At 39.4% G+C, this 26,115-nt stretch overlaps 1 protein-coding gene across 1 annotated transcript in view; it reads right to left on the reverse strand.

Annotated features, from left to right (window-relative positions):
• The window catches only part of pigk (phosphatidylinositol glycan anchor biosynthesis, class K), a 34,599-nt gene that overhangs the window by 3,682 nt on the left and 4,802 nt on the right, over positions 1-26,115 (reverse strand). The window contains exons 7-10 of the mRNA XM_030401991.1: positions 24,317-24,434; positions 22,312-22,422; positions 20,101-20,273; positions 11,429-11,504 (exon numbers count right to left, since the gene is read on the reverse strand). Of these exons, the coding sequence (XP_030257851.1) occupies positions 11,429-11,504; positions 20,101-20,273; positions 22,312-22,422; positions 24,317-24,434 (478 nt within the window). The remainder of the gene's footprint in view (positions 1-11,428; positions 11,505-20,100; positions 20,274-22,311; positions 22,423-24,316; positions 24,435-26,115) is intronic.

Here is a 26,115-nt window from a genome sequence, read left to right on the forward strand (position 1 = left end):
AAATTTACCACTTTAATCTAAATAATTTTTTTTTTGCTAATTCATGTTTAATATTGTTAGAAAATGTCTTTTATTTAAAAATCTACCACTTCAATATTAAAATCCTCATCCAAATCCTCAGGGTAACGTATTGAGAAAGAAAGGGGGGTTTTCGCCATCAGTCCTTAAACTTTGGTAAGTTGGACCCATAATCTAATAAATGTCTCATGACACCCAGCCCTGCAATTACATTCATCAGGTAGAATACAACACAGAACAAATAATATGAAATAGAAACAAAAGAAAAAAATAAAAGCAGTCCTCTGTCCATTCAGTATTATTATGTCAGATGCTGGTGCAGGCAATGTAAAAAAAATATATATACAAATAGGGGGCAGCACATTCTGTCGATGATTTTAGTTCACTTAGTGCACATTTAATAACAAGGAGTTCTATTTTTGTTTTTTCTTTCTTATTTGTTTTTCTTTTTGTTTGTGGCAAGCTCTTTCCTCACTTGTGAAGGATGATTCATAATTCTGTGTCGGCTGGATGACAGAAGCCAAAACTGTATGATTAGAAAGCAATTTGCTAACATTTGTTCACAGGTTTTTCTACGCTGAAGTGGCTAAATATGAATTAATACAGTTAATGATAGTAGACAGAAATATCCCAAACTTCTGCACGGTTCAGTTGTTTCAGAACAGCAATAGAAAGCTGGAAGAAAACTTTGGAGGGGAGGCACTGTTCTGGTACTGTGGGCACTATATAACTAATATAATAAATGTAATACTATAATTTTAATGACTGGTGGCATTCAGTGTCTAACTGTCATGCAATTGATATGTAAATTGATTCTATCCAACCCATGCAGGCTTCTAATTTTTTCTGATTTTGCTGTATTTCCTTTTTTAATGAGAACTGCTATATGGGCATATGTACCAGTGGACTTTCTGCAGAACAAGTAAGAGACTGGCACACACTGCAGAGTCTGTTCAAATATGTGCAGTGTCGGAAGTTACCACCCACAAGCTCAAATTGCCAGTAAAATGCATCTTTGGCAGCTAAAATCCTGAACACCAGCTGAGACCTTGACATTTAAAACACCTCAGCTATATTCAGTTTTTTCCTGTTTGTCAAACTCTCCCTCTCTCTCTGACCACTGCATACTCTGTATCCATCAGCCAATAAAACCAAAGAACCAAATGACTGTAACACTCCCACTTCACAACGCAGAATTATCTCAGTGCGTAGAGGGGCTGATGATGAACTTGACCCGCTGCATAACACACGCTGTTACACACTGCACACAATTCTATTCATGAAATAGCATTTAGAACAGACATGATTACATGTTCCTGAGAATAATGAATATTAATTACTTCTGCCAGTGAACATTATTGTAATTTCCTATTAGTTTTATCATTCTTGGTAAGTGAGGCGAAAAGTCAATTTCAGGAACTGTGTGGCTGTGTCCTAATGCCTCTGTGTGCCGGGTACGGTCTTCTCAAGGCTGCCTTTTCAGTCCGAATTCCAGGTTATGTGACAACACTTCCAAATTCTAACATGGAAAGAGTAAAATTGGATTACGTCTGACTCCGAATTTATTTAACAGCTCAATCATGTCAATCAATAGAGCTCCACTGCCATCCACGATGCTAAAGCAGAGACAGCGAGACATTTGCACTCTGGGCTCCAGGCATGTTGTTTGACAGAGTCAGGGCTGAATGTCCTAGGTTCTGATATGAAGCTGCATTCACACTGCTGATAGTACTGGAGCTAGTTTTTCTGCTTATATTCACTTTTTATTGGCCAACAATGTGAGGCGATAACCACATTTGAAATAAAATCAGAAAAAAAGGAATAGCGAAGCCAAATTCAGACCTCAATAGGAACTGTGGCACATTAATCATGTTGTGAAACCTCCAGGCAGTTACTGGCACCCTTCCCACAGACACTATATCTACAGCAGAAAATGTCTGACAGAGCCCGAGCTGCAGGTGATGGGAAAAGCTTCAACAGACATTCAGTGAGCAGCAGAGACAATAAGGCTCAAAGTATAAAAGGAATGTTTCCAGCATCTCATTCAATGGCGCTTTTGTGACAAAGTGCGAGAAACTAAAGGGAACATCTCAGATGGGACAGATTTTTAGTCCTCTAAATCTAACCAACGGATGTCAATGTGTATGTTCAGTCATAAAATAGCTCTGAGTTAAAGGCTTTATTGTCACAATCAACTTCTTATCATGGATGAAGCCAATGTGAACACACCATTTTCTGCTAAAAGGTAGAGACAGTCAGTTCACCCCAAAATCAGAAATACGTGAATTTTCCTCTTGCCTGGGGTGTTTTTATCTATTTAAATTGTTTCAGCCATAGAACCGTCTGCTTCCTCCTGAATATAACAGAACTAAATGACACTGTGTGGCTTGTGGTGCTCAAAGAGCCCCCAAAAATACACTTGAAAAACTCAGCAGCAATGTCTCTTTCCAGAAATCTTGACCAAGTTATCTACAGACCTTTCATGTTGGAACTGTTTTCTTTCTACATAACTACAACCACCAACTGAATCACCCCACAGAAGGAAGCACGCATCTACTCTTCTACTCAGGGGGTGGAGGTTGGGGTTCATGGTGGGCGATTGCCCCCCATGGCCAGAAAAGGGCCCTCCTGGATACACCTATAGTAGATAAGGTGCCATCAATATATATGTCATCACTTTCTGCACACTGTTGCCACACTAAATTTAGCTGAGATACATATTTTTTACCTTGTCTCTGAAATATCCCGAGTCTGCCGCTGCTTGGATGAGAAGCTTATGCACTAGACAGCAAGGGATGTAGAAATTAATTGCATCATTTTCAGCTGAGCTGTAACATTAGCTCGTTCATGTGTAGATGCACTTGTCTCTCTGGGGGTTGATACAGAGAGGAAAGAGCTCCAACATAAAACTGCTCACAAGAAGGGCTTTCGAGAAAAAGACATTGCTGTTGAGTTTTTCAAATGTTTTTTTAAACTCCACAAGCCAAGCGCCATCTAGGTCTATATCATTCAGAGAAGGCGGCCATCTCTACGGCCAAAATCTCCAACACTCAGAAACTCACCAAAACCACCTACATGGATAAACAGTTCTTCAGGTCAGAGGCAAAATAAGGATTGGTCTGTATTCTAAAGAGAGTAAATTCAACAGTTTTTAAACATAAACACACGGTATGCAATTGGGTCTCTCAATCAAAACAATAAAAACTTAAGTAAAACTAAACGTACATAACTACAACAAAATAGATCACAAAGTTGGCAACAAGCAACAAAGATTTGGCTCTGACATAACCCGGGTTAGGCTAGTGAACAGTTTTGCCTTTAAATTAGTTTCTGTTAATGTGCAACAGTAACTTTACATTTTTTTTTTGTGAAAACTGCTTTAACTGTAACTAAAATCTAAAATAACTCAACAAACCAGTTCGACACAGTCCTCGGTCCTGGGATGAATGGTAAAGATATAAATTACCCAAATCATGGCTATGCTCACTATAAGTAGCACATTGTGTGGCTACAGATGCAGATTGGCTTAAATTTTTTCCTGACACAGTTAGCTGAATCCTGTCACAGTTTGGTACGCTGGTCAATTTTGACCCGTCTGTTCTAGTATAGCTGAAACAGAGGCATCTCCCAAAATCCCAATTAAATTTGCCAGCATGCTTGAATTGCTGTCCTCCATGTTATCCGGTCAAGCGCACACAGGGGCATGACAACACTGATCTGTCCCACTGAGACATTGACATAATCAGATGAATACTGAGCTGACAGGTCGGGCTGCCATCACACGGCCACTGATTTCAGACAGCAAAAATGTGTTCCGAATCATATATTCAATGTGGTATTATTCCCTGCTTCCACAACTCTACATGCATCAGATCTATGTTGCATAACAAAATCTGAGTTGGGATCTTTTCAGCTACAGCCTTGGCGACAAAGTTGCCGACAGGAAGACGAGTAGAGGAGCTGAGGATTAAACACCTGGAAGACGAAGCTGTGCTGTTCACAAGAGACGACCGGGAGCGAGAGGCCATTGGGGGCAGTTGACCTCGGTGACAATTGTAGGCAGGTGTGTGTGTGTGTGTGTGTGTGTGTGTGTGTGTGTGTGTGTGTGTGTGTGTGTGTGTGTGTGTGTGAGAAAGTGCAAACCCCTTGGGTAAGGTAGAGCAGAGAGAGATGGATTGACTGTGACAGGAAGCCACGTCAGCACAGTCTGCAGATCGAGAAGCATATGTCAAGAGGGGGAGAGAGACAATAGAGGAGAAGCTGGCGACATAAAATCAGAGGAAAAAAGTGATAACCTTACAAATTAAACAACTTATGACTATTATAACTATCAAATACTGTAATTTGTCAGTTATTAGTTATTTTATAAAATGGTCATTTGTTTACTGCATAGAATGTACATTTTGTAAAACACATCGTAGTGATGAGGATCCCTTAAATTTAGTCATTACCTCTGACAAGGAGGTTATGTTTTTGTCAGTGTCTGTTGGTTGTTTTTTTTGTTAGCGCGATTACACAAAAACCACTGCACAGATTTTCACCAAAGATGGGTCTCAGCTCATAAAGGGACAGATGCAGAATTTTATTTTAATCACTCCCTTAACATTGGGATTTTTCAACATTTTTGTGAATTCCTCAGAATAATGCATGGATCTTGATGAAAGAAAAAATCGGATTTATGTCTTTAGTACAAAAGGAGACAGTTGAGTCTCGGTGGAGGTATGCCCTCTACTAAGTTCCATTCCAATTAAAGTTCTATGACCAACATACTAGGCCTGGGCTATAAGAAAGTAACAATATGTATCGGTGATAGACACGTCATTGATAAAAATCAGGAAATAGTTAGATATCATTTGATAGATTATAGATTATATCTGACAATATTTCATACTCACACACTGATGGAACACCACATCCGGAGCAATTTCGGTTACAACTTGCCCGAGGACACTCCGACATGGAGCCTAAGCCAGGGATCAACCTTTGACCTGTCGATTAGTAGACGGCCCTCTCCAGCTCCTGAGCCACAACGTCGTGTTTTTAAATGTGGTGGGTAAAACATTGGAAAGTGCTCTCAATATAATGCAGTAGTAGTTCAACACCACTGCAAACTACAAGCTCGATAATAAACAAGTTCATATAAAAACCTCTCTCATAGAATCAATGAAAAGTAAAGGTAATTATAGAATTGATAGACGAGCTTTGTTTTTCTACAGGTTTATTAAATAAAGTGGCCACTGAACATACACACTGAGAAGGCCACTAAAAACACTGCTGCTCTAGAGAACAAAGACTTTATCTACAGCCATATTTCAGATATTTCAGCCAACAGATTCAAGATCCACAAGTGATTCCCATGCCGTTTTTGACCTGACATTTTTCTGTCATCAAACATATCTTTGGTATTTCTATTCCAACAGTTCTTGAAAATTATATAACCAAAAAATGTCTTTTTCTTTTTCATCAGATGGAATTGTTATATATTATTAAAGAATATAATAATATGTATGATCGTAATATCATGTTATGTTCGTTTGATGGATCTATGAAATTGCCAGACTGGCTGCTTATGTAAGACACAAACTAGTGCTGCGCTGTCAAATTATACTTTTTTTAGTATAATTTGATAATAATGATAATAATACTACATTTAAAAAAAAAAAAAGTATTCTGAAAAAGTAATGTAAAGAAAAAATATAAAAAACAAAAAATTGTGAGAAGTCTCCATGACAAGTTTCCACAGACAAAGGTGACTTCTTCAGACTGATTCTTTTGTCTGACCAGTCGACTGAAACCCAAAATATTTCATTTACAGACACTACAGCAAGAGAGAAAACCAGGAACCACCAACCATTTGTGAAGCTGGAACCAGCAAACCTTTGGAATTTCTGCTTGATAAATTTCTCAAACAAATAATCCATTATCGAAATTGTTATCTTTTTATCTGTTAGCCGAATACTTAAATGTCTAATTGATACAGTCTTGAATTAATCAGTTACTTTGATCATCTAATTTTTTTGACTTCTTAGATAAAATGAAAACAATGGAGCTTCTTCGGAAAAAAAACAAAAAACAGACACGAGCGGGAGGGAGGGAAAAGAAAAAAAAAATATGCACAGAAACGAGAGCAAGGAGCAGGGAAGAGGCGAGTGTTCGCTGACCTTCACTGACAGAAACAATCACATCCTACTGCCAAGGACGGGGACTGAAGCATCAGGCCCCCATTACACACGCTTTGTGTTGCGAATTCAATTCACAAGTAAAATCAATTAACGGCTACCCACCTGATTGATTGGAGCTAATTAATATGGCCACGCAGGATGCTAATGTTCGTTGAGGGAGGTCTGAGACGCGCTGCCAAACACCAGCACGCCAAGGTCAAAACTGCTGCAAATTTATGTTGTGCGAGGCTGCGTGACAGAACAGCAGCCATTGTGCACTGCCAGGACACTCCACTGTATTGCCGGGACATTTAAACCCTCGGCGAGCGCGCCGGGGCAATCACTGCTCAGGGTGCATTATTCTCTCATAAAGCATGATTTGCTTTTTGAGACGATGTTATTTGTAATTACTTAGCATGACCTAAATGATATTTGATTTAATGAAGGAGCTTGTCTGAGAGGGTTTGGCCTCACAACTCCAATACACACTTTTGAAAAGTGTCAGTGTTGCAGGCTGAGTGAGGAAAAGGGGGGTTTGGCGAGTGCGAGGGAAGGAGGTAAAGCATTAATTTTCAGTGCATCCATTTTCAATTCTCCAGAGCCATATGGTGTGGCGTCAAGCTGGCATAAGAACAAATAACAATTTGACGCCAGAGACTAGGACTCAGAGCAGCGAGATAGGGAAAAAAAAAGCAGAATACACAAGAGAGTGGGGAAAAAAGGAGCTCCTTCTAGTTATTTCCAGAACTGAACATATTGTGATTAGGCGCTGGCAACGTGATGAGATGTGTGAGGCTGGGAGGAGAAGGTGGCAAGAAGAGGGGAGTCACCCTGTCACCACTAGCAAGACAACTGCCAATGGTGACAGGCAGGGCATTAATCAACGCCTCACATACACACACCCATGCACACAATGAGGGGAAGTTTGTGTACAGACGGTATACAGCGTAGCCTTATATACACACTGTCAGTCACTCTGATGACTTTTCTATTTACAAGCTGTCGCCTGGTCTGCTGGCAAATGGAAAAATGTTTTTCTTGGAAGACAAACACAGAGAGAAGATTTGTTTTTTTGCTGGTGGCAGGACTGAAACCAACCACCGACCACTTGGGAATATTTTAGACATCGGATCTTATGAGATTCAGTCACATCTAGTTCTTCAGATGAGTGCATCTGATCAGCGAACAACAAAAGGTGCTGCCACAGCAGCATGAAGATATCTCAGAGAGTTGTGCGCACGATATGACAGCTAATCAAAAAGAGGAGAGCTGTCAATAGGCTTTACGGACATTGGTCATTCTGCTGCAGTGCAGATGGATTACGGTGAGGGGGAGAGAGATGAGTCAGTCTGTCAGGACTCCCATCTTCAACCCAGCAGGAGTGCGAGCCGATAATCGAAATCTCTGGCAGGGGTCATCAGGTTGACGAGTGTGTTTGTGTGTTGTACGTGTGGGTGCATTTAAAAAGAGTAGGGGGGTAGACAGAAAAATAGAAAAAGATGGATAAAGATAAAAAGACAGGAGGGGGAAAAGAGACAAAAGACAGAGTAAGCCAAGATATGAAGCCAAGTGGCAGACGGTGTAGACCTAATGGGTTGTGTTTGTTTGTGAGCCAGTGAGTGAGCTTTCAAAAGTGAGATTGCTTTAGTGTATTGGAAATTACAGGCACACTTTATGGACACTCTCATGTGAGCAGCGGGCATCAGATCTAAACCTGGACCGTTGTTTGCCAGGATTTTGAGGCAATCCTCTGCGATAAATTTACCAGAGTGCCACTGGGTGTGGAGACCCCTCCCATTTCCCATCACGATACTCAATAAGCGTCTGACCAAGTGCAGGCCTGTGGTCAGCTTCATTTCTCTGGGCCAACTGACTGTGACTCCTTTGTTCTCACCAATGTCAGTGTCAGCCAGAGATGCTTCCAGCAGCAGGGCTGTGTTTTTATTATTATTTCTTTTTCAGGATTCACATTGTTTTTGTTACCACTCACTCGGTCTGGATTTGACCTTTGGCATCAGCACCAATAGTAGAGTATCTGTCTTCATAGTGGAGACAGACATTATTGTCAAATCAAAAGGCCAGCAAATCAAACTCTACTGTGGCCACGAAAATCTGAACCAGTAGTCTTTCAGATGTAGCTCTACAGAGCAGATGATAAAATCGTTTCATCCAACTAATCAACAACAGCCAAGATATCATTTTACCTATTTTTAGAAAAGTGGTGGCCATTGAACAGGAAATCCACACGTCTGCTCCACTACAATCACTACCTCAGTTTGACACGTGTGATTAAGCATTTTAAGTGAGACAAACAGTAGCTCAATAGTCACATTTTCCACAGCAAAAACATCAAATCAAATTGTCTGCTTGCACTGCAAGTATGGTTGTTCACCCACCAATACCAGTACTGGAAACGACTCTGATACTGTCTGAATGCTGAGTTGGGTATCTGTGAGCACAAGACTCTATGCATCAATTTGATACCATTTTATTTTAATAAAAACTGCAGCTTCCTGTACATCTGTGTGCACCTTTACAGATAATTCACTGAACAAGTAGCCAATATTGATAAACACAAAGCAAGTTGTGTAACTTCAAGCACTTCCCAAACATAACACTGATGCAGTTTGTAGGATACAGCTGTGAAAATTAGAATAATATATATACCATTTTCAACCCTTTGGTGTCGGATCGGTGCTCGATTTCAGCAGACGGGCAAAGTTTAGGTATCAGAATATCTGTAATTGCAAGATGACATCTGATAAAATATAGACAGCATGCTTATGGCCAAGACTTTGTGGAAGATGTAACTTCTAAACCATTTTAAAAAGTTGTATTTGTTGACAGGGTGCTCAGATTGTACTACAAAATTTAGTGGTAGATAGCCATTAAACTTGAATATGGATAAAAAATCTCTGGCACACAGCTATCCTGGAGTAGATTCAGCTCTGAAGAACAAATTATCCTTTTCTGGGTTTAAAACCAGTGATGCCGGTAACGCCTTACTTAGTAGCGCGTTACTCTAATCTGACCACTGTTTTCAGTGAACGCGTTAATATTTCCAAACCAGTAATCTGATTAAAGTTACTTATTCAAGTTACTGTGCATTACTATTATTTTTGTCATTTTCCTTCGTAAAATATATATATTTTTGCTTTCTTCTTGCGTCTCGGGTCACGTATGCGACAAGTCACGTTTTTCAGCATGAGGACAACTCACGTGTAACATCACGCAGCGACACAAACACAAATAACAATGGAGGGAGGAGAGAGATGCGCATTTTCTAGCTGTAAATACTGTCATTATTTTGAGTTCGTGTCAGCTAAAGATGAGAATATTAAGGTTCGTTGTACACTCTGTGCTGGCAACAAAGTACTATCAAGCTTCAAAAACACGACGTCAAATTTGAAGAAACATTTGGAGTCGCAGCAAAGTTAAGTTAACAGAGCAAGTCCCACCAGGTGGTGTTAAGCTGCAGCAAAGCCACGGCCTTGAATTCTGCAGGAGGTTCCCCACCACCCAAACAACAAAAGCTAGACTTTGGTGCACTGGACTTTGGGAGAATTGTAGAAGTTGGTGGGGCAGTATGCTGTAGAGGAAATGTTGCCCTTAAACACAGTTGACTCGCCCTCGTTTCGTGCCATAATTTACAAGTGTTAATAAAGTAACTTGTAATCTAACTTAGTTACTTTTAAAAACAAGTAATCAATAAAGTAACCAAGTTACTTTTTAAAAAATAATCAGTAATCAGTAATCAGATTACTTTTTCAAGGTAACTGAGGCAACACTGGTTAAAACAGTAAAAACTTTAAATACATCTTTGCATCTGGTGTGAGCTTACAGCATTTTTAGAAAACAACAAACTGAAACAAACATGCTTGAACTTGTTTCACCTACCATCCACAGTAGCATCCATATAAAGTGGTTATGCCTAATGTGTTAGCAGTCAGCACATCAAACAGACATGGAGTTGTGTTTTTGTCCACCTGGCGAATGAAAGCCCAACTTTATTTTTGCTTGATTTTTATCTCTGCCAACTCCTGTGGGAAATATGTGGTTCTTTACCTGCTTAATGCTGCATTATGTATTTACCAGCTAGTGGCTAACTATGATTGATTAGTACTGTGTGAATGTACAATTCATTAAAAAGCTCTGAAAAACACTTCTAATGTTTGGCCTTAAATGTGATTGTTTTTGTTGAAACTGTAGAAGTGAAATCCAATACAACCACAGCTTAAATGTTGACGGACTAACAGTTATATTCCTTATCTATTTTTGTTCTGATTATTTTCAGCATTGTTTAATTCTTTACTCTATTAAATATAATAAACAAAATGTGAAAAATTAAATCTTCAAATTGTTTCTTTTGCCCAACCTATAGTTCAGCATCCTGATAGTCTTCATTTACTGTCATAGTTTTGAAAGAAAAGCTGAAAAATGACTGAAACGATAAACTGATTGTCAAAATAGTTGGTGATTAATTTTCTTTTGGTCGACTAAATCGTCGCAGCATTCAAGGGATTTTGCTGTGTATAATACTGTGTAAGGTCATGTTTATACGTCCACATCAAATTAATCTTTAAGTATTTTTCTCAGAGGCATCTGAACCCCAAATGTAAGCAACACTTATGTGTGCTCGTGCCTGTGGCAAAGATTAATGTCACTTCTTTACTTTTCTGAAGCACAAGTTGAAGAGGAAGCACAGAAGTGGTATTTTTAAAAGGTTCATCATGGAAAATCTTACAAGAACGACACAGGACCCAAGAATGTCTGTTTTGAATGCAGAGCACATGTACTAAAGGTGCAATGAGGAGGAATAGGTGTTCATTTGTGAAGGTCGGGCCGACTGAGAGCCACAATCCATTTGGGAATGAGGTGAATGCACAATTTCTCGCCACAATCCTGCCTATCCATTCTGCTGAATTTCACGGTGGCCCCTCCACACTGAGACCAGGAGGCACTTGCATTTCACACTTAGAGCTGTCACCATGGAAACGACACAAAGATTCAGTTGGTGGATGTTGCACATAACTTTCTGTTCCGCATCCAAATTAAGGACAAGCATGGACACACTTCAAATTACAGAAACACAGGAGCACTAATAAATGGCTGCCTACGCACAAGGTATAAAGATTACAAACACGAATACTAAACATTTAATCACTCGTAAAATGGACGTTAAGAATGTCTGCACCGGCCTGTTCATGTGTTTCGAGTATCCCCAACAGACCCTGCTGTTTGTCTCTTACCTGATGGATGATCTCAGATACTGGCAGCTGGTCCACATACGAGTTCCTCTCCTTTTGCAGCTCTCCATTCACAGGACTGAAAGACAAATCACACACAAAACAGAACTCATTAGCATTTACCTAAACCAAGTAAACTGCACTTTGGAAACATTGAGCTTTTGTCAGGTGGGCCGCAGTCATTCAGTGATGAAGAGAAGCTGTCGGGAAGAGGAAAAGACTCCAGTGTTTCTGTTGGCAGTGAGTGTGTAGCCGAGGTGTGTGTGACTGACAGAACATTTCAGAGCCGAGTCAATGATATGCAGCGCAAATTGATGCAAATGAATCCACTTTTCTTTCTCTTGATAAATGAAAAAATAATCATCCTGTGGAACCATGAGAGTCAAAATCATCTCGACAATAATGGATGTGAGCAGAATGGATCTTGAGTGATACTTCACATAAAATCTACATTTTAGATATCATACCAACCAGTTTTTCTATTTTAGACGTGTTAGTAGACCTCTAACCTCGTAGGCTCCCTTTACTTCCCACAGTGCACTTTGACGTTCACTTGGATTTTAGAAAAAACAACCAGCACAGTAAGAGTGAGCTTCACAGTCAGCTTTAATACTCACACGGGGTTGGTGTTATATTTGTTGAACAGGTAAACAAGCAAATACAGCCAATATTTGTTGTTGATGCTACACAGCAAACATCAGCTCTCCACGGTGTCTCATCCTCTAAGAATTCTCTGATTTACTCTGACCGTGCTTCATCTTGGCAGCTCTTCGCCAGTTAAAGTAAATACAAAATTCTGGTTCAGCTTTTAGTGTGGCATGAGGAGTGAGGCACTGAATTAGCTGAATCCACAAAAACTACAGAAAAGGGCTTCCAGAGAGGGTCAGTCAGAAAGCATGCCGAGAGGTGAGAGACTTTAATATACTCGGTATTCACACAGACGCTGTCGCTCAATGACCAAAAAAAAAATGCTTGGACAGGCATCTACTTTTGATTGCAACGCATTTCAAAGTAAGGTAATTTTCCTCAGATAATCCAAAGTATTTGAGTCAGTCTGCACAACTTATACTACTACCACTGTGACCTGGTTATGGCATACAGCCCAAGGACTCATCTCTAAACCTCCATCGATTTAGGATTTTCAGTCCAGAAACAATGCCAGACTCATGATGAAGTTTTAGTGAAGTATCAAAATCAATGAGCAGCTCCAGAAATATTGTCTTTTTCAAGGCATTCTTACTCCTTGTCAAAATAAGGAGGCAACATTTCCCAAACTGCAATTCGATAGCAACAGTTCAATGAGAGATTTTGATGTGTTATGCTAAAAGCTGCTAATGTAGCCTCGAAGTGCAGAGAAATGAGGCAACGAACCTTTTTCACCATTGACCTGAACCATCCCCAAATAAAAATGTTGTTTCTTTATTTTTTAAAAATGTTTTATCAAAAGTTGTTTGTTAAAAGTATTAGAATTCAAATAACCTCCAACGTGTACTCAACTGAAGTACTTCAATGTATTCATTTAATTGAAATTTGTTGTGTTGTCACCTTATATTACAGTTCGCTGTTCATGTTTCTCTGGAGTGTGTGTGTGTGTGTGTGTGTGTGTGTGTGTGTGTGTGTGTGTGTGTGTGTGTGTGTGTGTGTGTGTGTGTGTGTGTCCTTGTATCAGAGGCCTGTATACAAAGAAGAATAACCTGATGTAACAAGAACACGGCTCAGTTTTCAAAGTGAAAGATGGGCTATTCTGGGCCTTTCATTACTCAATGAAAGCTGGCCACAAAACATGCAAGTTGTGTGTTAGGAATAAATCAATTTAGATTTGAAGCACTGAAGTAATGCTCTTAGCTACAGCAACTTTATATTAATGGAGTACGCTGAGGGTAAGTGTCTGGCTTCAGGACAGTGAAAAAGGTTGTCCCATGGCAGCTGATAGATAGACATTAGTTAATGTGGGGCAGGATGTATTAAACCTGTGACCTTTCTGATACAGAAAACACAGGGCTCTCCTTCTTCCAGTGATATCCAACAACTGATTAAATAAGCATTAATGACACACATGAACATTGTGGCTCATTATGAGTCTATCCCACAAACACCATCCTTCTGCTGTTTATACTAACTAGAGCACTAAATCTACATCTGGGGATAGTATCCCAAACAAAAAGGCATTTCATTCCTTTAATTTATTTTGCTTAACACTACAGTGTTCAGCTGTTTCAGCCTTACCTACCATTTAGAAATCAAATGAATCGGCGTGAGGATTAGAGCAACATACAGCCTAAAAGTCGGAAAGTATCTAGAAGCCGACAAGACCTTTGCTGATTTGGTCTTTTATCGGTATTTGTTAGGAGTAAGACATTTTTTTTTTATTTAAGCTGGTGTATTTTTTGAAGCTATAGTGTCAAAGTTTCCCTCGTAACTTAAATCATAAATTGGGTTCTTCACATAAAAAGTCCAGAAATATTTCCCATTCTGGCTACGACTGGCTGATTTACTCATCTCGATTACATCATAACTCTTTGGTGTCAGCTTTCTTCAGTGTTAGTAATATCTGCAACTGATGCAAGTGATGAATTACAACTACAACGCAGAAAAACAAAAGAAGCCACTTTCAGTGCACATTAGTTTAATGACTCTCCAGGTACCATCCACCTAAGAAAAATAGAACTTGCTCTGAAAGACAAACCTGAGGAATTCGGAAAGAATTAATGCATTTTCTGGAACAACTCCATACCTATAACAATGATAAGTGTATGATAGCTCTGCTGCCTGATAGCTCTTAGAGGAAGCGTCCAGATATTACGTAATTTATGTGTTTTTCTTTTGATTTTCTTTGTTTTCTAACCTTGTACGCTCCTAACTATGTTACAGAAAGACGGGTGATGAATGAAAAGGAAAACCCTGAATAAAAGGGTGGAGAAAAATAGCCAACAGTGGCATTGTTATGCTGTGTGGGACATTTTACTGGCACGGTTTGGGTCTACCGATCCCCTTAGAGGGAAGGGTCACTGCAAATCCATATAAAGTTGTTCTGAGCGATGATCACGTTTATCCTCTGATGACACATTTCTATGCTAATGGGACTGGTCTCTTCTAGGATGGCAATGCCCTCATTCATAGGGAACAAGGGGTCAGTGAAAAGTTTAAGGAGTATGAAAATGGTTTTTATAAGCCAGATCTCAACCCAACTGAACACCAACGGGACGCTTTGGATGCATATGTTTGACAGCCGAGTTTAGGATTTCACGATCATAATGCATTGATTTCACAACATTATGGATGCATATAATCACAAAGAGCATTTTTTGACTTTTGTTATTAACATTTTCTGCCTTTTGGGACAAAAATAAAAGAGTAAATAGAGACAGTACAAAAATATACACATGAACTCAGATCAAAGATGCCATCTTTGTAGGCCATAAATGAAAGAAATTGAAAACATCTCTTGCGTAGGTGTTATCCTGTGACAGCATGTGTAACTTTGCCAGAACTTGTTGCTATGTGACATCAGCTGCCACGCCACGTTTCTTTGTTACACCTGCAGTCGGCTAGTTTCTTTGTTTTTTTTTTTTATTTTCCTCACTTTAAGACCTTTATTCATAATATACTCCATAATGTTCCTTTTGCAAGCGAGATCCTAAACACTAAATGTAGTTAGGTCGTCACGTTTACAAAACTGACATTTTAAACCACGACTGATAGTGAAATCAGTTATCTGCTGCATCCCTCATTCTGTGTCCATATGGGAAATGTTGTCAACTCTGTGAACACTAACAGAACTTTAAAAAAAAGAGAGATGAGAGCAAGAAAATCAAACTGTCAAAAAAATCTGTGACACCAGCTCAAAAACTTGTCAATCCGGTAACAACTATTTGGATCCACCTGAACGCGACAGTTGCCACAGGTAGTTTGGAATCATTTTATGCCTCTCTCTATATATAAATGTTTTCTGAAAGACTGAATGACCTCAACATCAAAATCTGATCAAGGAGTCTCAGCTAAAGTTCACTGTTGAGAGGAGGCTCAACCGAGTGGCTGTCTTCAGCTAATCAAAGAAAGTTCAGGTCAGACAGCAGCTGACAAACTGGGGCCATATATCCTCGAGTGAACCACCATGGCTCTCCTCCAACCACTCACTGTGTGAAGCAAACCTGTTCTGCTTTTTCTTCCTGTCTCTTTACTCTCACTGAGCTACATCACATTTTTCTCCGGGGCTTTCACTCTCTTGCCCTTCCTTCTTTATTTTCCCTTCTTTATCCCTTTCCATTCAACTCCATTTCTCTGCCCCTTCCCTCTTCTCACCATGGCTGTGCGGGAGGGCAGAAGCTACTCTGACGGACTGGAACAGAGACAGAAGAAAACAGGCCTGGAGACGATCTCCCGCTGAGCCCTCCGTGAGCTCCAAGCTCGTTGTGCCGCTGGAAACATGTCGGTGAGAGCAGCGATGTCTTACCACCGATTCCCCCTCTTTTCACTTAGCACAAGAGATGAGCTCTAATTCAATTCAGACCACTTTCCACTTTATTTTCCATAAAGAGATTTTTTTTTTTTTGGAGAGGATTTTTCAATTCACTTAGCTGATTCTAATGGATGTGGCTGCCCCTCCCAGCTCTGGTATCACTGCTGTCTCCAGCTGCCATCTTTAGGTCAAACATATTTCCTTTTAACATCTGCTCTACTAATGGCTCAAGTAGTTTTTGTAGGCTCTACACAGCGCTGCAGGTCACAAATTAGATTCAATTTACCGCACAACTTGATGGGATATGAATTCAGCTTTAATTTGATAGCTGTTATTATATTATACTGCGAGCCTTGTAACCCACATGAAGTCCCTTTTCAGTCAACAAGCACCTATGGCTGGAAGTGAATAACCAGACAATGTCATTACACTGTTAAGTCTATGTATAATGAAGAGGATTGAGGGGGTCCATTTAAACGTCCTCTCCATCAAGTGCAATTCACTTAATGGAAGAGCCTGTTCTGAGGAAGAAATGGCCGTTTACAAATGGGTGAGAGGAGAAGAGAGAATAAGAGAGGCATGAGAGCAACGAGGGGAAGACAAGAAAGAGAATGAAAAAGAGACTGGCGTACACACTAGAACACATATCCACATCTTCTCTAAATTTCCTCCTCCACTTGTCTGAGTGGCCGAACAAGCTGACAAAAGTGGATTAAAGCAGCGCTATATTAAATAACAGCTTGTTTCAGAGGACATCTGTGATCTCTTCTCAGCGGGAACTCACAGAGCTCACTACAACCCATTTTTCAGGTCTTATGAAACGCTATTATCAAGTTAAATAATAGCACTGGAAAATTTGTACCAGTGGTGTCCAGACAGGGGTCTAATAAAGATCCGGCTTCTGTCGTTTCTTAGCGATTGTGTTTTTATGATCCAGATTAGTTGGCTTGGGGTTTAACCAAGTCCAGATCTGAATTTGTACACAAAAGCCTGACTATTTTTTTTTTTATTTCTTTATGGGAGGTGGGATGATTACTGTGAGTGGGATGCAAACAGCAGTTATTGTCATGACTGATAATTTGAAGATTATTCTCCCAATTAACTGATTGTTAATAAAAACAAAGTGGAGAAAAGTTAATTATAATTAGAGCCTGAGGTGACAAATTAGAAATTGCTCATATAAGATATTCAGTTAACTATGACAAACAAAGCAGCAAATCCTCACATTTTTGGCAGTGTTTTAGAGTTTATTCTTGAAACACAACCCACCGATTAACCAATTCAAAGATCATTGTCTGTGGATAGACCAATCCATTAATTGTATATTAATTGTAAGTATTTCACTGCTGCTTTCACTGTTCACTAGCCACATTTCAGTCATAATTGCAGCCCCATTTATTTACACCATTTCTAGTAACGTTGCTGGTCTTTCCTGGGGTTTAAGTCCACAGAGACACGCATTTTTGTGCATAACACTGGATTCTTCTGTCACTGAATTTCATCAGCTCAGCATAGAGTTTCAGTTCTGTGCAACAACTGAGGACGAGGAGTTTTGCTTTTGAGCTAACCTGACAGCTGCAAGCTTGTTGACAACAACATTCAGTCAATTTCTATGATGAGAGAAAAAGAACATGCAGAGGAGGACCTTTGGATTATCAAATGTTCTATTCTAATTTCCCTTCACAGGGGACAATGCCTGACTATCATTATGTGTAGTGAACCGCACATATTTAACACCGGTAGTACAGTCACCTTGAAAACGCCAGTTCTTCAATTTTTCTGGCAACACATAATAATATTAAATGAAATTATTTCAAGAGCATGACAACAACCTTGGTTTCTCTGCAGAATGTCCTCGCATGCCAAACCTCCCTTTCAAATTAGTGGTGAATACAACTGTGACACTTGTCCAGCACTTAATGCAACTGAAACGTACAAAATTGCTGAGAGTATAGTTAGCCTCTCTAATATCTTTGAACATTCACAATATCGTTATCGATCATTCCTTAAAGAGAGAAAGATGCTACTGGTGCTCCAGGAATAAACTTCACTCCATTAAACATCAAATGAATCAGGGGGTTGCTGGTTTCTTACATCAGAATTGGAGATAAAATGACTCTCTCTAGGACTGATTTAGGCCAACAGCCGCTCGATAACACTGGGGCTGTGTTTCTCTGTTGCATTCAGGATCAGCAGGCCTAATGTGTTGGGCCTAATCAATAATAAAGTAATGGGGGAAGTTGTGTGAAATTACTCAAGTAGCCTGAGGCCAAAACAGCCAAAGAGTAAAATCGGTGTGGCAATTACCTCTAATTACTAATTAGCAGCCAACCACATAAGATTCTTCAACTATAATACCTCCCGGTGGCACAATTAAATCCCAGCTTAATGAAATTAATAGAAGTAGTGGGAGCGTTATCGTGAATAAAGTTTTAATTTCCATCACATCTATTTGTACAGCACCGCAATCTGAGTCAATATGGATGGCTGTTTACATTGTGGTGCGTCATCTGTGTGTTTCCTGAAACTCCTGGTGATCATCCTTATTATGGGATTAGTGTGTCTGTGAGCTGGCCAATATGAGAAAGCAAACAGTATGTCCCCAGTTAGTGAGGATGCCGAGCGGATGATTTGTAATAGTTTGACGGCTCTCTGCAGCCATCTAGTGACCAAATGCATTTATCACAGCATGTGTCAACCTGATGCAATGACGGAATGTGCTTAATAAAACCTGGGTGCACTTTGTCCAGTTTGCCACAGGGTGGTGCCACAGATATTCCATCAGAAACATTGCTGCTTACTAGGAAGAATTACTGAACAACAGCCTGATGAGGCCAGACAGGATCAATTAAGATCTTGATTTTGCTGTGAAATTGAACACGAAGTGCTGGTACTGATTAAAAAAAAAACAGGGAAAACTATCTAAATTAGCTTTATTGTCAGCTTAAATAATCTTTTATTGGTCAGCCTTACAGGGTAGCCATAGCAACGCCCACTGTGTGGTCTACTCTCCCTGAAACAGGCCACTCAACACATCATTAATGGGGAAATCAATATCACTAATGTGACGAGTTCTAAATAGAAATCGAATTCTAGTTAGTTGGGAACCAAAGAGAGAATGAGTTTCCCTCAAAGCACTTCAGTTAAAACACACAGAAACTGACCCCAATTACGGCTTTTATGTCCAGGTTGTCACTAATCCACTTCAAACATTACTGCACTGTACAGCTAAATTACCAGGATTACTGGAAATATTTGCACTGTAATGACATTTACAGAGCATTATAATATCATTGAGTTACTTTCAGTTCCTTTCTGATATAGAATATCAAGTATTTGGCCTTCAAAAATGTTAATAAATGGTATAAAGAGGAATAAGTAAAACATTCACTGAAAGAGAAAGCTTTTAAAAGACATTTCAAGGTAGACACTGATTTGTGAAGTTTTGGGGAGAATAGAAGAGTATTGCAATGAAAAGGTTGATCTACTTTCATTCAGGGTTCAATATACTAATGAGCTTATCAAAGTGTATTTTTCAACATTTCCCATGTTGAAAAGCTTAGCAACTCTGCATAAACTATTAAAACACAAGGTTTTTGGTTTACCTTATGAAGTAACTAGTTTCCCTAAAAACTTCCCTTTCACTAAACAATTTCGTCTGCCACCAGGCATAAAATCTCCTGAGAAAAACCATTTATATCTGCTTTCATGTTAACCATTATACACTAAATGAATGACAAAACATTTTGTACTGTGTTGTTGGTCAATGCTACTCTGAGAAAAACATACAAGCAATCCAGCTGCATTTGTGACAACAGGGCCAACAATATTACCACTTGGAAACACTGGAAGGGAATGTGACAGTTTCCCCGTTAAATAAAAACATCTAGAAAATCCATGACTGCAAAATACAGTTTGAACAATGTGGGTTTCTTCAAATAGCTGTTATCTGTTCTATATTCATGGTCCAGTGTGATTTAATTACCATCATACACCACAGGGTTGAAAAACAAATGAAAAAAATAGCATTTTTATAGTCCTCTGCTCTTAATCCAAAACCCACACTTTCTTCTCCGGTGCAGATAAGCGTAAGGAAATCGATAAATGGAAACAAAAATAGAATGTAAAGAAGCTACCAGCTGCTGCATTGCTATGTGCACCAGCTGCCATACAGACACATTAGAAGGTAGAAGACAAACAAACAAACTCAGCTTACCTCTGCTCCACCTGCTCGATTGGGTCGGTCAGGTTAATGGTTTCCATGGTGATCTCCACTTTGCGCACGCTACCGAAGAAATCTGTGATGAGTACACTTCCTGGATCCCTCAGGAAAAGGTCAGTACGGTGGCCTGGAGTGGACACACACTGACTCTTGGGACAGACTTTGAACTGCGGAAGCAGACAAAACAAATACGTGACACAGAGCAACCAACAGCACATAGTAGGGCTGCAACCAACAATTGTTTTCATTGCCATTGTCTATAAATCATCAGAAAATGGTGAAAATGTCAATTTGGAAAAAACCAAAGCGAAGACGATGTCCTCAAAAGTCTTGTTTAGATTTTGGAACCAAAAGTATTTAGTTTACTATCATAGAGTAGCAAAGAGGCCAGAAAATACTCACATGTAAGAAGCTTTAATCAGAATTGTGACTAATTTTCTTCTAAAGTGTGCAAATCTATTAGTCGATTAGCAAAATAACCAGCAATTAGTTTAATAGCTGACAACAAATCGCTGAATTATTGCATCTTTGGAGCATTAACAGTCAAAGATCCTCTGCTCCCATTAGAGCCACTCAGGGAACTACACTAAAACAATAATAATATCCACTCCGATGTTGCCGTCCTATGCTTTAGGTCAAAGCATTGATTATATGTCGTAGGTCACTTTACCAGGCTATAGAGGAGTGTTTAAGAGTTTGTGTCTCCTACTTTTCATTCCACGGATAGAAAACTGCAGCTTGCAGCCAGCTGTAATCAAACATCGCTCAAGCTGCAGTGGGAGGTGTTAAAATATGTGACAGTGTGCGGAGGAGATTAAAGGCATGGAGCCTGACATTTGTGCATGTCGTCGTCAATTACAAATCTTTCAAAGCCTGGTGTGTTACCACTTGTGGGTTAATCCTCTGAAGGGTGTGATTCACCAGTGAGGTTTCTGACTGGGCTCTCCATTTGAAAGGAAAATAAAATCATTAAAGTAAAATTAACTTAATCTCTATCAGCCAAACAGGACTTTATAAAAAACACAAGACTGGTGGGGGATTTTAATGGAGAGGTGAGGCAATTTCTGTTTCAACAAAGGAAAAGACTTTGTAGACTGGATTTTAAAAAGAAAAAGAAAACTTGGTGGGCTCATCTTGGGATTCTATAGTATTGATCCTTAATTCGACAAAATGGTACAAGAACAAAGAGTGCATCTTCAGAAACAGGGAAATTGGAAAGGATAATAAGCTTTGACCCAGCGCAATTGATTGAGTTCTGACTGAGTGCCACAGGCAGGATTTCAAGTATTTTGATTCTAACTCTGGGTGAGGCAAGGTAGGGTAGGTGGTAGGGATGAGGAGTGCTCTCCCAGGGCCAGTGGATCACTGCAGGAGTGTAAAAGATGAAAAAGGAGGTGCTGCTGAGACTGAGCCATGGCCTGGAGCAGCATGTACTCACCACCGTCATGTGTCAAAGGCCCAGAACCTTAACACAGTGTCAGACATTCTGCTTCAAGTGCTCTGAGCCCTGTGTGACTTTCATCTGGACAGAAACTTTATACCTGACACTAGACTAGGAGAACAGTGTAGGACAGACACTATCTCTCTACTGTAGGTACCAAATCCCAGAAGATTCCACAGGAACTGAGTCATTCTGCCACAGCATTAATTTCTGCTCTAATTTGGGCTACAGCTAACAATTATTTTACATCAATAAATCAAACAATTCTTGGGGGTAACTTAATAAGTGTTCAACAAGAAAAAGGCCCATCAACACTTTCTCAGAACCCTATAAATAAAACCTGTAAGAATCACACATCTGACATTTGCAAACAAATTAAATCACTCAAAATAACTAGAACATCAGGCCTCCTATCTGTAGAACATCTTGATTAGAGTTGCGTTTAATTAACAGAGGGTCAGGGATCGTGATCTGTTTGCAGAAGCGTAAACTGTCAACATCATATTCTGGTGACTGGTTTGAGTGCTGAATTGATTGTTCTATTCAAATTGCCACTCGTTATTTATCAACCAAAAATGTTTATGCAACAAAAACATGGAGGACATCGCCTCACCTTTGGATTTGGAAAATTACTGAGCATTTTTCTCTATTTTCTGACATTTTAGAGACTAAACAACAACTAAACAATAGGGAAAAAAAAAACATATCGTTCTACCATACGGGTAGACTTTCTGATGTTGGGTAAAAGGCAAGAACATCCACACCAGGTCATTCATGTTGGTTTTGCTTGCAGGATGGATGTCTTCCAGGAACTCCAGAAGGTAGAAGGTGTAACGATCCATCAAATGGACTCCTATGGCCAAATCTGGCTGGTGCTACAAAATCACAGTAGGAAAGAAATACAAAAATAAAAGTATTCATTATCCAGCAGAACTCAATCAGCACAGGTGCTTCGATGGTATTTTTTTTCATTCAGAACTCATTTTTTAGACAAATTATCTCCTTGTGTTTTCTTCTTGTATGTCATCACTGAAGAATAATTCCTGTGAATTCTGACAGTGACTGACACACAAATGAGTACACAGAGGCCAACCTCCAGCTGCCGATCAAACAGAAACAGTCCAAGAATTGTGCGCTTTGGTTTTGTTTTTAATGTGTGGGAGGAATTAAATCAGTGAGGGTGTCATAATGAGCAACTGCCATCACCACAACATGTACAGAGTTTTAATGTCCCGTGCTTTTCAGACATGGGTTGAAGAACTGAGCTGCTTTTGTATTCAAAGATTGTGTTGCGATGGAATAAACAGCAGTAACACTAAATGTTGGGTAATGACATTGGAAGAAAAAGTATTTTGACAACTTGCCTTCAAACTATGCCAGTTTTTCCTCACACATAATCAGTGTGGCAAAGTGTGTAATGACAAGTGACACTGGTGTCATTCTGTAATGTGGAGAGGATACTGATGTCAAGAGCACATCACGTTTCAGTTTTACTCTTGAGGCGCATGTATGCAATAAAGTAAATGTGAAGATATTACTAAATGTTTTCAATAACACTCACTATTTACTATATTTTGACCTATATTTACTGTCCGCCACTTTATTTTAGTGTTCCAAAAATGAAAGTTAATCTGATGCTATTTTTATCCACCTGTATATCTGATAATCTATTCTGCCCTCTCATGTTATTTAACAGTATTACATATGTTTTTTTAATCCCAGTGTAGTATGTTTTTAACTATTGTATGTGTTGTATTTTTTGTATTTATTCTAGGATTCCCATTAACATCAGTCGAAGGTACTGCCAATGAAAACTAGCTGTTCGGGAGGCATTTAATTTAATGTCCAGTCTCTTTTCAAAAATACAGAATTAAATAGCAAACAATAATCCACTGTATAGTGCCCTCAAAAATTCCATAAAGGAACGAGAACAGTAGTGTCATTGTCTACAATGTATTTGTTTTGATCCCTTGTGTTTTGTATAGTTTTTTACTTGTTTGGACACCAGAAAGAATAGCTTTACCTTGTCAGTGGCTACTAGAGGATCTAACTGCAAAACTGACTAAATATACAACATGTTCTGCCATTAGTCCTACAATGTAAAGTGCTGCATTTTTTAGATGCAAAGATTACAGTTGTGAAAGTCTAGACCTGCCTATAATGATGCAAAACGCTAATTAAGCTAATGTTAGTCTCAAGAGTTGGTTCAAAACTTTCAAGCCTTTTAGCTAATTCTGAAATTTTTTACCGAAGTATGATCATGTATTTTATTAATTTGCACTGTCCCTTCTTACATTAATTAATCTACACTAAAAGAAAATAGATGCTTCAAGAGCACTTGGCGGCTTCATTCATGGTATTGAGCTAAAACACTGAGACTAAAAGGTACATGACCCTGACCCTGTTATTTGATTCAACCATAATGCTGCCTGGTTTCTTAGCTTTCATTAGTGACTATGTCTTCAGTTTTATTCTTTCAAAAGAAGAAGATTTCAGTAGGGGAACTAATATACTGAAAAAACGTTAACTAAAACATCTTGGGTAATGCTGACCGGGGTTGCTTAAGCTAAAATTTCCCCCAAATCCATTAAAGACAGGACAGAAAAACTGCAGAAATTTGAGACTAAATGTTTAGAGTAGGAGAATTTGTACTATGGTGGGAGTACACAGCTTTGTCTTCTGTTTCAAACCACACTGCTTCTTAGACAACTTGACAGACTGATTGATGACTTCTAATTCATCTCCTTAGTCTGAGGGTATGCAACTCACCGACAGGGAGTCCTCTCCAACTTGACTGCTGGCCAGAGCCATGAGGTTTGGAGAGTAGAACCTCTCGTACATGGAGGCGCCCTGACAGGTGTCAATGATGAAGAGCAGCTCATTGTACCTGGACACAAAGACACAAAGACACACACACACACATGCACACGGGATAATATACCTACATTCTCTAACCGGACTAATGAGAAAAGGCACAGCTGGCATATCACTCGTGTATTTGTTCCAATAAAACCTGGTGTCACACAAACCTTCCAACCATTTCTCATACTGCAGTTGCCATGGTGACCGAGTACAGCTTCATTCAGTCCCTCTAACACGCCCACGCACTCAGCTTCTACCTCCCTTCCTCCCTTTCTCCCTCTAACAAGGAGACATTTCACTTTAACTTCTTCCCCTTGTTTAGGCAAGATGCATGACGACACTTTTATATCCAGTTGACTGAACTGAGGTGGTTTGGGAACGATGGAAGAAGGTGGCCAAGTCTCTATGGTGACTGTAATTTGGCAGTTCAAGCCTGCAATTATCACATCAGCATCAAAGCTGGCGTCACTAAGCTTTTATCTAGCAGCCTGGGGTAACTGACTGTAACCCAGACACTCTCTATTGATGGGTTTGGAGGACAATAGAGGTGTTGAGAGCAGAAAGCTGTTTTTTTGCTCATTTGGCGTCTCGCTATTCACCAATTGAACAATGAAACACCTGAAAAAGCAACCGATCCATTTATGAAAATCTATCCCTAACAAGAGGTTGTGTGAATATGTGTATAACAGTAATTTATTTGCTATTGTAGCATTAGAAGATGTGTTAGATTAATTTGATAAGTGAAACAAAGCAGTTTAAACAACTGACAGAATTTTGTCAAATAAAAACGGACATCTTTTATATTCAAGGAAGAGTTCCCCAAAAAAAATGTAAATTCCCTGAGCACTGAGTACTGACCTCCATTTCGATGGACAGTCGGGTGAAGTTTTGTAGTCCGCAAAAAATATCTGGAGCTTCACAGCAAAACAGCGTTGCAGAATTCTACTAAACAACTGAAGTAGCTGCGGACTTGTTTTAAAATAACCAATAAAAACACTTACAACTGGCTCCATACAGCTCCCAGAGATTCCAAATTGATTTAAAAGGACATACCTTTGACATCCAGTCGATCTCTGTACCTACTCTGTCCACTTAGCTTGGCAAGTACAGTGAAGATTTGAGCCTTAGAAAGGGTATAAATACTGTCTTTTCAAATCAATTTGGGATCTCTGGACTCCTGGAGAGTCATGGTGATGAACGCACAGAGAATAATCCACAATTTCTGTAGTTTCCTCAGCTTCTTGGAGCATTTCAGCTTTTAACACGTATCAACATTTGTTTCCAGCCATGTTGGACATGCGTAACACTTTTTGCAAATTCCAGCCTTTGCAAACGTTGGGGAATGTTACAAGTGCATCAGAGCTCCTCGGTGATGCTCAGTGTGTAGATATTTAACTCACTAGAAATGTTCCATCTGAGATGATAGTGAAACACAGCCTTCAAATCTGGTGTTAAGGTACTCTGTAACAGCCCTGCATAAGGAATACGAGTACATTACAATCTGAGTACACTGACTTTAATTTAAATCCCAGAATGCTACTGTTCATTGACCTTTTCAGGTTGAAACAACAGCGATAAATGTGTGCTCTGTTGCAGTTGAAGTCAAATCAAAGTGTGAAATAAGTACAGTTCTTCGTCACTGCAGCAATAACAGAATTTCAAGCAAAGACAACATTTTCAGAAAAAGTCTTTAATTACTTCTTGAA

The sequence above is a fragment of the Sparus aurata genome, chromosome 21, assembly GCF_900880675.1.
Source record: "Sparus aurata chromosome 21, fSpaAur1.1, whole genome shotgun sequence".
Classification (NCBI taxonomy): domain Eukaryota; kingdom Metazoa; phylum Chordata; class Actinopteri; order Spariformes; family Sparidae; genus Sparus; species Sparus aurata.